The sequence below is a fragment of the Hypanus sabinus genome, unplaced genomic scaffold (genome assembly GCF_030144855.1).
Source record: "Hypanus sabinus isolate sHypSab1 unplaced genomic scaffold, sHypSab1.hap1 scaffold_494, whole genome shotgun sequence".
NCBI lineage: Eukaryota > Metazoa > Chordata > Chondrichthyes > Myliobatiformes > Dasyatidae > Hypanus > Hypanus sabinus.
Genome location: NW_026781362.1, coordinates 2713 through 16599, shown reverse-complemented (window position 1 = coordinate 16599; position 13887 = coordinate 2713). Strand labels below are relative to the sequence as shown.

The following is a 13887-nucleotide window of genomic DNA, read 5'->3' as shown; positions in this document are numbered from 1 at the left end:
CTGTCCCATCACACACTCCCGGGGTCAGACACACTCCCTCCACACCGTCCCATCACACAATCCCGGGGTCAGACACTGAGTGAATCTCCCTCTACACCGTCCCATCACACACTCCCTCCACACCGTCCCATCACACACTCCCTCCACACCGACCCTTCACACACTCCCTCCACACTGTCCCATCACACTCTCCCGGGGTCAGACACAGAGTGAATCTCCCTCTACACCGTCCCATCACGCAATCCCTCCACACCGTCCCATCACACTCTCCTGGGGTTAGACACAGAGTGAATCTCCCTCTACACCGTCCCATCACACACTCCAAGGGTCAGACACAGAGTGAAACTCCCTCCACACTGTCCCATCACACACTCCCGGGGTCAGACACAGAGTGAAACTCCCTCCACACCGTCCCATCACCCACTCCCGGGGTCAGACACAGAGTGAAACTCCCTGCACACCGTCCCATCACACACTCCCGGGGTCAGACACAGAGTGAAACTCCCTCCACACCATCCCATCACATACTCCGGGGGTCAGACACAGAGTGAAACTCCATCTACACTGTCCCATCACACACTCCCGGGGTCAGACACAGAGTGAATCTCCCTCTACACCGTCCCATCACACACTCCTGGGGTCAGACACAGAGTGAATCTCCCTCTACACCGTCCCATCACAAACTCCCTCCACACCGACCATTCACACACTCACGGGGTCAGACACAGAGTGAAACTCCCATACACTCTCCCATCACACACCCCCGGGGTCAGACACAGAGTGAAACACCATCCACACCGTCCCATCACACACTCCTGGGGTCAGACACAGAGAGAAGCTCCCTCTACACAGTCCCATCACACACCCCCGGGGTCAGACACACTCCCTCCACACTGTCCCATCACACACTCCCGGGGTCAGACACAGAGTGAATCTCCCTCTACACCGTCCCATCACACACTCCGTCCACACCGTCCCTTCACACACTCCCTCCACACTGTCCCATCACACAATCCCGGGGTCAGACACACTCCCTCCACACCGTCCCATCACACAATCCCGGGGTCAGACACTGAGTGAATCTCCCTCTACACCGTCCCATCACACACTCCCGGGGTCAGACACAGAGTGAAACTCCCTCCACACTGTCCCATCGCACACTCCCGGGGTCAGACGCACTCCCTCCACACGGTCCCATCACACACTCCCTCCACACCGACCCTTCACACACTCCCTCCACACTGTCCCATCACACACTCCCGGGGTCAGACACAGAGTGAATCTCCCTCTACACCGTCCCATCACACACTCCCTCCACACCGTCCCATCACACACTCCTGGGGTTAGACACAGAGTGAATCTCCCTCTACACCGTCCCATCACACACTCCAAGGGTCAGACACAGAGTGAAACTCCCTCCACACCATCCCATCACATACTCCGGGGGTCAGAGTGAAACTCCATCTACACTGTCCCATCACACACTCCCGGGGTCAGACACAGAGTGAATCTCCCTCTACACCGTCCCATCACACACTCCTGAGGTCAGACACAGAGTGAAACTCCCTCCACACCGTCCCATCACACACGCCCGGGGTCAGACACAGAGTGAAACTCCCTCCACACTGTCCCATCACACACTCCCGGGGTCAGACACAGAGTGAAACTCCCTCCACACAGTCCCATCACACACTCCCGGGGTCAGACACAGAGTGAATCTCCCTCTACACCGTCCCGTCACACACTCCTGAGGTCAGACACAGAGTGAATCTCTCTCTACGCTGTCCCATCACACACTCCTGAGGTCAGACACAGAGTGAAACTCCCTCCACACCGTCCCATCACACACTCCAGGGGTCAGACACAGAGTGAATCTCCCTCTACACCGTCCCATCACACACTCCTGAGGTCAGACACAGTGTGAAACTCACTCCACACCGTCCCATCACACACTCCCGGGGTCAGACACAGAGTGAAACTCCCTCCGCACTGTCCCATCACACACTCCCGGGGTCAGACACAGAGTGAATCTCCCTCTACGCTGTCCTATCACACACTCCTGAGGTCAGACACAGAGTGAATCTCCCTCTACACAGTCCCATCACACACCCCCGGGGTCAGACACACTCCCTCCACACTGTCCCATCACACACTCCCGGGGTCAGACACAGAGTGAAACTCCCTCCACACTGTCCCATCACACACCCCCGGGGTCAGACACAGAGAGAAGCTCCCTCTACACAGTCCCATCACACACCCCCGGGGTCAGACACACTCCCTCCACACTGTCCCATCACACACTCCCGGGGTCAGACACAGAGTGAATCTCCCTCTACACCGTCCCATCACACACTCCCTCCACACCGTCCCTTCACACACTCCCTCCACACTGTCTGATCACACACTCCAGGGGTCAGACACACAGTGAATCTCCCTCCACACCGTCCCATCACACACTCCCGGGGTCAGACACACAGTGAATCTCCCTCCACACCGTCCCATCACACACTCCCGGGGTCAGACACACTCCCTCCACACCGTCCCATCACACAATCCCGGGGTCAGACACTGAGTGAATCTCCCTCTACACCGTCCCATCACACACTCCCTCCACACCGGCCCATCACACACTCCCTCCACACCGACCCTTCACACACTCCCTCCACACTGTCCCATCACACACTCCCGGGGTCAGACACAGAGTGAATCTCCCTCTACACCGTCCCATCACACACTCCCTCCACACCGTCCCATCACACACTCCTGGGGTTAGACACAGAGTGAATCTCCCTCTACACCGTCCCATCACACACTCCAAGGGTCAGACACAGAGTGAAACTCCCCCCACACCATCCCATCACATACTACGGGGGTCAGAGTGAAACTCCATCTACACTGTCCCATCACACACTCCCGGGGTCAGACACAGAGTGAAGCTCCCTCTACACCGTCCCATCACATACTCCCGGGGTCAGACACAGAGTGAAACTCCCTCCACACCGTCCCATCACACACTCCCGGGGGTCAGACACAGAGTGAAACTCCCTGCACACCATCCCATCACACACTCCCGGGGTCAGACACAGAGTGAAACTCCCTCTACACCGTCCCATCACACACTCCCGGGGTCAGACACAGAGTGAAACTCCCTCCACACCGTCCCATCACCCACTCCCGGGGTCAGACACAGAGTGAAACTCCCTCCACACCGTCCCATCACACAATCCCGGGATCAGACACAGAGTGAAACTCCCTCCACACTTTCCCATCACACACTCCCGGAGTCAGACACAGAGTGAAGCTCCCTCTACACCATCCCATCACCCACTCCCGGGGTCAGACACAGAGTGAAACTCCCTCCACACCGTCCCATCACACAATCCCGGGGTCAGACACTGAGTGAATCTCCCTCTACACCGTCCCATCACACACTCCCTCCACACCGTCCCATCACACACTCCCTCCACACCGACCCTTCACACACTCCCTCCACACTGTCCCATCACACACTCCCGGGGTCAGACACAGAGTGAAACTCCCTCCACACTGTCCCATCACACACCCCCGGGGTCAGACACAGAGAGAAGCTCCCTCTACACAGTCCCATCACACACCCCCGGGGTCAGACACACTCCCTCCACACTGTCCCATCACACACTCCCGGGGTCAGACACAGAGTGAATCTCCCTCTACACCGTCCCATCACACACTCCCTCCACACCGTCCCTTCACACACTCCCTCCACACTGTCTGATCACACACTCCAGGGGTCAGACACACAGTGAATCTCCCTCCACACCGTCCCATCACACACTCCCGGGGTCAGACACACAGTGAATCTCCCTCCACACCGTCCCATCACACACTCCCGGGGTCAGACACACTCCCTCCACACCGTCCCATCACACAATCCCGGGGTCAGACACTGAGTGAATCTCCCTCTACACCGTCCCATCACACACTCCCTCCACACCGGCCCATCACACACTCCCTCCACACCGACCCTTCACACACTCCCTCCACACTGTCCCATCACACACTCCCGGGGTCAGACACAGAGTGAATCTCCCTCTACACCGTCCCATCACACACTCCCTCCACACCGTCCCATCACACACTCCTGGGGTTAGACACAGAGTGAATCTCCCTCTACACCGTCCCATCACACACTCCAAGGGTCAGACACAGAGTGAAACTCCCCCCACACCATCCCATCACATACTACGGGGGTCAGAGTGAAACTCCATCTACACTGTCCCATCACACACTCCCGGGGTCAGACACAGAGTGAAGCTCCCTCTACACCGTCCCATCACATACTCCCGGGGTCAGACACAGAGTGAAACTCCCTCCACACCGTCCCATCACACACTCCCGGGGGTCAGACACAGAGTGAAACTCCCTGCACACCATCCTATCACACACTCCCGGGGTCAGACACAAAGTGAAACTCCCTCTACACCGTCCCATCACACACTCCCGGGGTCAGACACAGAGTGAAACTCCCTCCACACCGTCCCATCACCCACTCCCGGGGTCAGACACAGAGTGAAACTCCCTCCACACCGTCCCATCACACAATCCCGGGATCAGACACAGAGTGAAACTCCCTCCACACTTTCCCATCACACACTCCCGGAGTCAGACACAGAGTGAAGCTCCCCTCTACACCATCCCATCACCCACTCCCGGGGTCAGACACAGAGTGAAACTCCCTCCACACCGTCCCATCACACAATCCCGGGGTCAGACACTGAGTGAATCTCCCTCTACACCGTCCCATCACACACTCCCTCCACACCGTCCCATCACACACTCCCTCCACACCGACCCTTCACACACTCCCTCCACACTGTCCCATCACACACTCCGGGGTCAGACACAGAGTGAATCTCCCTCTACACCGGTCCATCACGCACTCCTCCACACCGTCCCATCACACACTCCTGGGTTAGACACAGAGTGAATCTCCCTCCACACTGTCCATCACACACTCCTGGGGTCAGACACAGAGTGAATCTCCCTCTACACCGTCCCATCACGCACTCCCTCCACACCGTCCCATCACACACTCCTGGGGTCAGACACAGAGTGAATCTCCTCTACAACCGTCCCATCACAAACTCCCTCCACACCGACCTTTCACACACTCCCGGGGTCAGACACAGAGTGAAACTCCCATACACAGTCCATCACACACCCCCGGGGTCAGACACAGAGTGAAACTCCATCCACACCGTCCCATCACACACTCCTGGGGTCAGACACAGAGAGAAGCTCCCTCTACACAGTCCCATCACACACCCCCGGGGTCAGACACACTCCCTCCACACTGTCCCATCACACACTCCCGGGGTCAGACACAGAGTGAATCTCCCTCTACACCGTCCCATCACACACTCCCTCCACACCGTCCCTTCTCACACTCCCTCCACACTGTCCCATCACACACTCCCGGGTTCAGACACAGAGTGAAACTCCCTCCACACCGTCCCATCACACACTCCAGGGGTCAGACACACAGTGAATCTCCCTCCACACCGTCCCATCACACACTCCCGGGTCAGACACAGAGTGAAACTCCCTCCACACTGTCCCATCACACACTCCTGGGGTCAGACACACTCCCTCCACAACCGTCCCATCACACAATCCCGGGTCAGACACTGAGTGAATCTCCCTCTACACCGTCCCATCACACTCTCCCTCCACACCGGCCATCACACACTCCCTCCACACCGACCCTTCACACACTCCCTCCACACTGTCCCATCACACACTCCCGGGGTCAGACACTGAGTGAATCTTCCTCTACACCGTCCCATCACACACTCCCTCCACACCGTCCCATCACACACTCCTGGGGTTAGACACAGAGTGAATCTCCCTCTACACCGTCCCATCACACACTCCAAGGGTCAGACACAGAGTGAAACTCCCTCCACACCATCCCATCACATACTCCGGGGGTCAGAGTGAAACTCCATCTACACTGTCCCATCACACACTCCCGGGGTCAGACACAGAGTGAAACTCCTCCACACCGTCCCATCACACACTCCCGGGGGTCAGACACAGAGTGAAACTCCCTGCACACCGTCCCATCACACACTCCCGGGGTCAGACACAGAGTGAAAACTCCCTCTACACTGTCCCATCACACACTCCCGGGTCAGACACAGAGTGAAACTCCCTCCACACCGTCCCATCACTCACGTCCCGGGGTCAGACACACAGTGAAACTCCCCTCTGCACCATCCCATCACACACTCCCGGGGTCAGACACAGAGTGAAACTCCGTCTACACCATCCCATCACACACTCCCAGGTCAGACACAGAGTGAAACTCCCTCCACACCGTCCCATCACCCACTCCCGGGGTCAGACACAGAGTGAAACTCCCTCCACACCGTCCCATCACACAATCCCGGGGGTCAGACACTGAGTGAATCTCCCTCTACACCGTCCCATCACACACTCCCTCCACACCCGTCCCATCACACACTCCCTCCACACCGACCCTTCACAACACTCCTCCACACTGTCCCATCACACACTCCCTCCACTCTATCCCATCACACACTCCGGGGTCAGACACAGAGTGAATCTCCCTCTATACCGTCCCATCACACACTCCCTCCACACCGTCCCATCACAGACTCCCGGGGGTCAGTCACAGAGTGAATCTCCCTCTACACCGTCCCATCACACACTCCAAGGGTCAGACACAGAGTGAAACTCCCTCCACACCATCCCATCGCATACTCCGGGGGTCAGACACAGAGTGAAACCTCCATCTACACTGTCCATCACACACTCCCTGGGTCAGACACAGAGTGAATCTCCCTCTACACCGTCCCATCACACACTCTGGGGTCAGACACAGAGTGAATCTCCTCTACACCGTCCCATCACAAACTCCCTCCACACCGACCATTCACACACTCCCGGGTCAGACACAGAGTGAAACTCCCATACACTCTCCCATCACACACCCCCGGGGTAAGACACAGAGTGAAACTCCCTCTACACAGTCCCATCACACACCCCCGGGGTCAGACACAGAGTGAAACTCCCTCCACACCGTCCCATCACACACTTCTGGGGTCAGACACAGAGAGAAGCTCCCTCTACACAGTCCCATCACACACCCCCGGGGGTCAGACACAGAGAGAAGCTCCCTCTACACAGTCCCATCACACACCCCCGGGGTCAGACACACTCCCTCCACACTGTCCCATCACACACTCCCGGGGTCAGACACAGAGTGAATCTCCTCTACACCGTCTCATCACACACTCCCTCCACACCGTCCCTTCACACACTCCCTCCACACTGTCCCATCACACACTCCCGGGTTCAGACACAGAGTGAAACTCCCTCCACACCGTCCCATCACACACTCCAGGGGTCAGGACACACAGTGAATCTCCCTCCACACCGTCCCATCACACACTCCCGGGGTCAGACACAGAGTGAAACTCCCTCCACACTGTCCCATCACACACTCCCGGGTCAGACACACTCCCTCTACACCGTCCCATTACATACTCCCGGGGTCAGACACAGAGTGAAACTCCCTCCACACCGTCCCATCACACACTCCCCGGGGGTCAGACACAGAGTGAAACTCCCTGCACACCGTCCCATCACACACTCCCGGGGTCAGACACAGAGTGAAACTCCCTCTACACTGTCCCATCACACACTCCCGGGTCAGACACAGAGTGAAACTCCCTCCACACCGTCCCATCACTCACTCCCTGGGGTCAGACACACAGTGAAACTCCCTCTACACCATCCCATCACACACTCCCGGGGTCAGACACAGAGTGAAACTCCCTCTACACCGTCCCATCACACACTCCCAGGGTCAGACACAGAGTGAAACTCCCTCCACACCGTCCCATCACCCACTCCCGGGGTCAGACACAGAGTGAAACTCCCTCCACACCGTCCCATCACACAATCCCGGGGTCAGACACTGAGTGAATCTCCCTCTACACCGTCCCATCACACACTCCCTCCACACCGGCCCATCACACACTCCCTCCACACCGACCCTTCACACACTCCCTCCACACTGTCCCATCACACACTCCGGGGTCAGACACTGAGTGAATCTTCCTCTACACCGGTCCCATCACACACTCCCTCCACACCGTCCCATCACACACTCTGGGGTTAGACACAGAGTGAATCTCCCTCTACACCGTCCCATCACACACTCCAAGGGTCAGACACAGAGTGAAACTCCCTCCACACCATCCCATCACATACTCCGGGGGTCAGAGTGAAACTCCATCTACACTGTCCCATCACACACTCCCGGGGTCAGACACAGAGTGAAACTCCCTCCACACCGTCCCATCACACACTCCCGGGGGTCAGACACAGAGTGAAACTCCCTGCACACCGTCCCGATCACACACTCCCGGGGTCAGACACAGAGTGAACTCCCTCTACACTGTCCATCACACACTCCCGGGTCAGACACAGAGTGAAACTCCCTCCACACCGTCCCATCACTCACTCCCGGGGGTCAGACACACAGTGAAACTCCCTCTGCACCATCCCATCACACACTCCCGGGGTCAGACACAGAGTGAAACTCCGTCTACACCGTCCCATCACACACTCCCAGGGTCAGACACAGAGTGAAACTCCCTCCACACCGTCCCATCACCCACTCCCGGGGTCAGACACAGAGTGAAACTCCCTCCACACCGTCCCAATCACACAATCCCGGGGTCAGACACTGAGTGAATCTCCCTCTACACCGTCCCATCACACACTCCCTCCACACCGTCCCATCACACACTCCCTCCACACCGACCCTTCACACACTCCCTCCACACTGTCCCATCACACACCTCCCTCCACTCTATCCCATCACACACTCCGGGGTCAGACACAGAGTGAATCTCCCTCTATACCGTCCCATCACACACTCCCTCCACACCGTCCATCACAGACTCCCGGGGGTCAGTCACAGAGTGAATCTCCCTCTACACCGTCCCATCACACACTCCAAGGGTCAGACACAGAGTGAAACTCCTCCACACCATCCCATCGCATACTCCGGGGGTCAGACACAGAGTGAAACTCCATCTACACTGTCCCATCACACACTCCCTGGGTCAGACACAGAGTGAATCTCCCTCTACACCGTCCCATCACACACTCCTGGGGTCAGACACAGAGTGAATCTCCCTCTACACCGTCCATCACAAACTCCCTCCCCACCCGGAAGGACCACACCGACCATTCACACACTCCCGGGGTCAGACACAGAGTGAAACTCCCATACACTCTCCCATCACACACCCCCGGGGTAAGACACAGAGTGAAACTCCCTCTACACAGTCCCCATCACACACCCCCGGGGTCAGACACAGAGTGAAACTCCCTCCACACCGTCCCATCACACACTTCTGGGGTCAGACACAGAGAGAAGCTCCCTCTACACAGTCCCATCACACACCCCCGGGGTCAGACACAGAGAGAAGCTCCCTCTACACAGTCCCATCACACACCCCCGGGGTCAGACACAGTGTGAATCTCCCTCTACACCGTCTCATCACACACTCCCTCCACACCGTCCCTTCACACACTCCCTCCACACTGTCCCATCACACACTCCCGGGGTCAGACACAGAGTGAATCTCCCTCTACACCGTCTCATCACACACTCCCTCCACACCGTCCCTTCACACACTCCCTCCACACTGTCCCATCACACACTCCCGGGTTCAGACACAGAGTGAAACTCCCTCCACACCGTCCCATCACACACTCCAGGGGTCAGACACACAGTGAATCTCCCTCCACACCGTCCCATCACACACTCCCGGGGTCAGACACAGAGTGAAACTCCCTCCACACTGTCCCATCACACACTCCCGGGGTCAGACACACTCCCTCTACACCGTCCCATTACATACTCCCGGGGTCAGACACAGAGTGAAACTCCCTCCACACCGTCCCATCACACACTCCCGGGGGTCAGACACAGAGTGAAACTCCCTGCACACCGTCCCATCACACACTCCCCGGGGTCAGACACAGAGTGAAACTCCCTCTACACTGTCCCATCACACACCCTCCCGGGTCAGACACAGAGTGAAACTCCCTCCACACCGTCCCATCACTCACTCCCGGGGTCAGACACACAGTGAAACTCCCTCTACACCATCCCATCACACACTCCCGGGTCAGACACAGAGTGAAACTCCCTCTACACCCGTCCCATCACACACTCCCAGGGTCAGGACACAGAGTGAAACTCCTCCACACCGTCCCATCACCCACTCCCGGGGTCAGACACAGAGTGAAACCTCCCTCCACACCGTCCCATCACACAATCCCGGGGTCAGACACTGAGTGAATCTCCCTCTACACCGTCCCATCACACACTCCCTCCACACCGTCCCATCACACACTCCCTCCACACCGACCCTTCACACACTCCCCTCCACACTGTCCCATCACACACTCCCTCCACTCTATCCCATCACACACTCCCGGGGTCAGACACAGAGTGAATCTCCCTCTATACCGTCCCATCACACACTCCCTCCACACCGTCCATCACAGACTCCCGGGGGTCAGTCACAGAGTGAATCTCCCTCTACACCGTCCCATCACACACTCCAAGGGTCAGACCCAGAGTGAAACTCCCTCCACACCATCCCATCACATACTCCGGGGTCAGACACAGAGTGAAACTCCATCTACACTGTCCCATCACACACTCCGGGGGTCAGACACAGAGTGAAGCTCCCCTCTACACCTGTCCCATCACACACTCCCGGGTCAGACACAGAGTGAAACTCCCTCCATTCTGTCCCATCACACACTCCCGGAGTCAGACACAGAATGAACTCACTCCACACCGTCCCATCACACACTCCGGGATCAGACACAGAGTGAAACTCCCTCCACACCGTCCCATCACACACTCCCGGGGGTCAGACACAGAGTGAAACTCCCTGCACACCATCCCATCACACACTCCCGGGGTCAGACACAGAGTGAAACTCCCTCTACAACTGTCCCATCACACACTCCCGGGTCAGACAGAGAGTGAATCTCCCTCCACACTGTCCCATCATATACTCCCGGGGTCAGACACAGAGTGAAGCTCCCTCCACACCGTCCCATCACACCCTCCCGGGGTCAGACACAGAGTGAAACTCCCTCCACACTTTCCCATCACACACTCCTGGGGTCAGACACAGAGTGAAGCTCCTCTACACTGTCCCATCACACACTCCTGGGATCAGGACACAGAGTGAAACTCCCTCTACACCATCCCAGCAGACACTCCCGGGGTCAGACAGAATGAATCTCCTCCACACTGTCCCATCACACACTCCCGGGGTCAGACACAGAGTGAAACTCCCTCTACACCGTCCCATCACACACTCCCGGGGTCAGACACAGAGTGAAACTCCCTCCACACCGTCCCATCACACACTCCCGGGTCAGACACAGAGTGAAACTCCCTCCACACTGTCCCCATCACACACTCCCAGGGTCAGACACAGAGTGAAGCTCCCTCTACACTGTCCCATCACACACTCCCAGGTCAGACACAGAGTGAAGCTCCCTCTACACTGTCCCATCTCACACTCCCAGGGTCAGACACAGAGTGAAGCTCCCTCTACACTGTCCCATCACACACTCCCGGGGTCAGACACAGAGTGAAGCTCCCTCTACACTGTCCCATCACACACTCCCGGGGTCAGACACAGAGTGAAGCTCCCTCGAGTAGAGTTGGAGGGGAGGGGTGAGGGGAGAGGGTGGAGTGGGTGTAGTTAGGAATGAAATTGGTTGTATTTGGGGGATGGCGATGTTGCTGATGAAGCTTCTGGGATGAAGGGTTGGGACGTAGTGAAGGTGTGGATTGGCTGTGAGGTGTGTGCTTTGGAATTGTTTGAAGTGAATTTAGTAGTGAAAGGGAGAGGGATTTTGATTTGTTGGTGTACTGGTGAGTGATGGGTGTTATCGAAGTTGAGCAGTCTATCTAACTCCCCCTCTCCATCTCTCCGTGGATCCGTTGTGAAGTTATGGTGGAGAGAGGCGGGGTTAGTTGACGGTGTCTGGGATTCCAGCGGACCGGGGACCAGTTGGTGCTGTGATGAGGCCAGATGCTGGGGGGTTGGGGAGACAGCGGTGGCTGGGTGTGCCGACGACTGGGTACGGGGACCAGCAAGTTGCCTGACGGAACCCTCTCCCTCTCTCCGCCGGAGCAGTGCGGATCCTGCGGAACGTCACCCGCTGGCTGGCCCAGATCGGGCAGATCTGCAACATGGAGATGGGCCAGCCGTACCAGAAGTGCATCAAGTTCTGCGATGATGCCCTCACGCAGTGCTTCTCCCTGCTCGGCATACTCGGCTTCCTGTGCCACATCATCTATCACGTGAAGCTGCTGTGCGGAGCAGTCACAGGTAATCCATCTTTACGTGTCAGTCGGAGGATGTGTTTGGTGGGTTGGGGAGGTAAGGGTCAGTACACATTCTGGCATTAACGTAGCTTGCCCACAACTTCCTAACAACCTTTGTACTGTGGGAGGAAACCAGAAATCCATGCGGTCGTGGGGAGAACATGCAAACTCCTTACAGGCAGTGGCGGGAATTAAACACCAATGTTACACTTGGTGCTGTAAGGTGATGCAGTAACTGTACTGCCCCATGTAGGCAGCGAGGGAATACAGCACGGGGTGGGCACAGACATGGGGTGGGGGGTCTTCAATGAAACCAGCATTTGGCCTCTGACATCTCTCTCTCTCTCTCTCTCTCTTTCCCTCTTCCCTCCCCCTCCCTCTCCTCACAGTTATCCAGTACTTCTGTGTAATCCCAGAAATTGTCCAGACGCAGCTGAAAAAGTATATTGCAGAACGTAAGTGGTGATTAATTTTACCCCCACCCTGAGGCACGCAAAAACAGAAGTTGGGGGGCCGGGTCAGTTAGTCGATCCCTCGATAGGCAAGGAAGCCCCTGAGAGAGGTGGTTACAGGTGGAGGAGGATGTGTTTGTAACTCAGGTAGTGATTATAGGAGTTGGGCCTCACTTGGGAGTACAGTCTGCAGTTTTGGCCATCCTATTACAGGAGAGATTTCATTCCACTGGGAAGACTGCAAAGGTAATTCCCCAGGGCACAAGGGACTGAGAGCCAGGTATGATCCTGGCCTCCGGTGCTGGGTGAGTGTGTGTGTCTCGCTCTCTCTCTCTCTCTCATAGACACAAGAGACACTGCAGTTGCTGGAAATCGAGACCGATACACACATTGTGCTGAAGGGTTAACTCCCACCCATAGGTGCTGCCCGACCTGCTGAGCTGCTCCCAGCTCATTCTCGTTCTTACCCTCCCTCTCCGCTTCTTCTCCACCCGTTCTCTCTCTCCCTCCCCGCCTCTCTCCCCTTGCTGCCTGTTATGCCACAGTTGTTTATGTCAGCAATAATCTCCTTCATCTCTGGTTCCATCTAATATCAAAAATTTATACAGTACACCACCTGAGATTCTTACTCTTCACAGACACCTACAACAGAAGAAAAACCTCAGAACAAATAACAGGAACACCCAGAGACCCATACCCCCTCCTACACACAGTCATCAGCTCTCCCCACCATCCCCAGCATAAGCATCAGCTCCCCCCCACCACCCACATCTGCCCAGCATGCAACAGCAAAGTGAGCGTGATCTCGAGTCTATCACAGTAACACTTTCATCCCAAACTTTGGCATCCACAGGCTCTCCCACATTAACAAGGGAGAGAGAAGTGTCACTCCTGTCATGATAGAGAGGGAGAGGTGTCACTCCTGTCACGGGGAGGGAGGGAGGGAGGGAGAGGTGTCACTCCTGTCACGGTGAGGGAGGGAGAGAT

At 56.8% G+C, this 13887-nt stretch overlaps 1 protein-coding gene across 1 annotated transcript in view; it reads left to right on the top strand.

Annotated features, from left to right (window-relative positions):
* LOC132389183 (DC-STAMP domain-containing protein 2-like) overlaps positions 1 to 12903 on the top strand; it is a gene marked incomplete at both ends in the record, with an annotated part of 55340 nt that extends 42437 nt beyond the window's left edge. Inside the window, 2 exons of the mRNA XM_059961643.1 lie at positions 12258 to 12452; positions 12838 to 12903. Of these exons, the coding sequence (XP_059817626.1) occupies positions 12258 to 12452; positions 12838 to 12903 (261 nt within the window). The remainder of the gene's footprint in view (positions 1 to 12257; positions 12453 to 12837) is intronic.
* Positions 12904 to 13887: the final 984 nt, after the last annotated feature.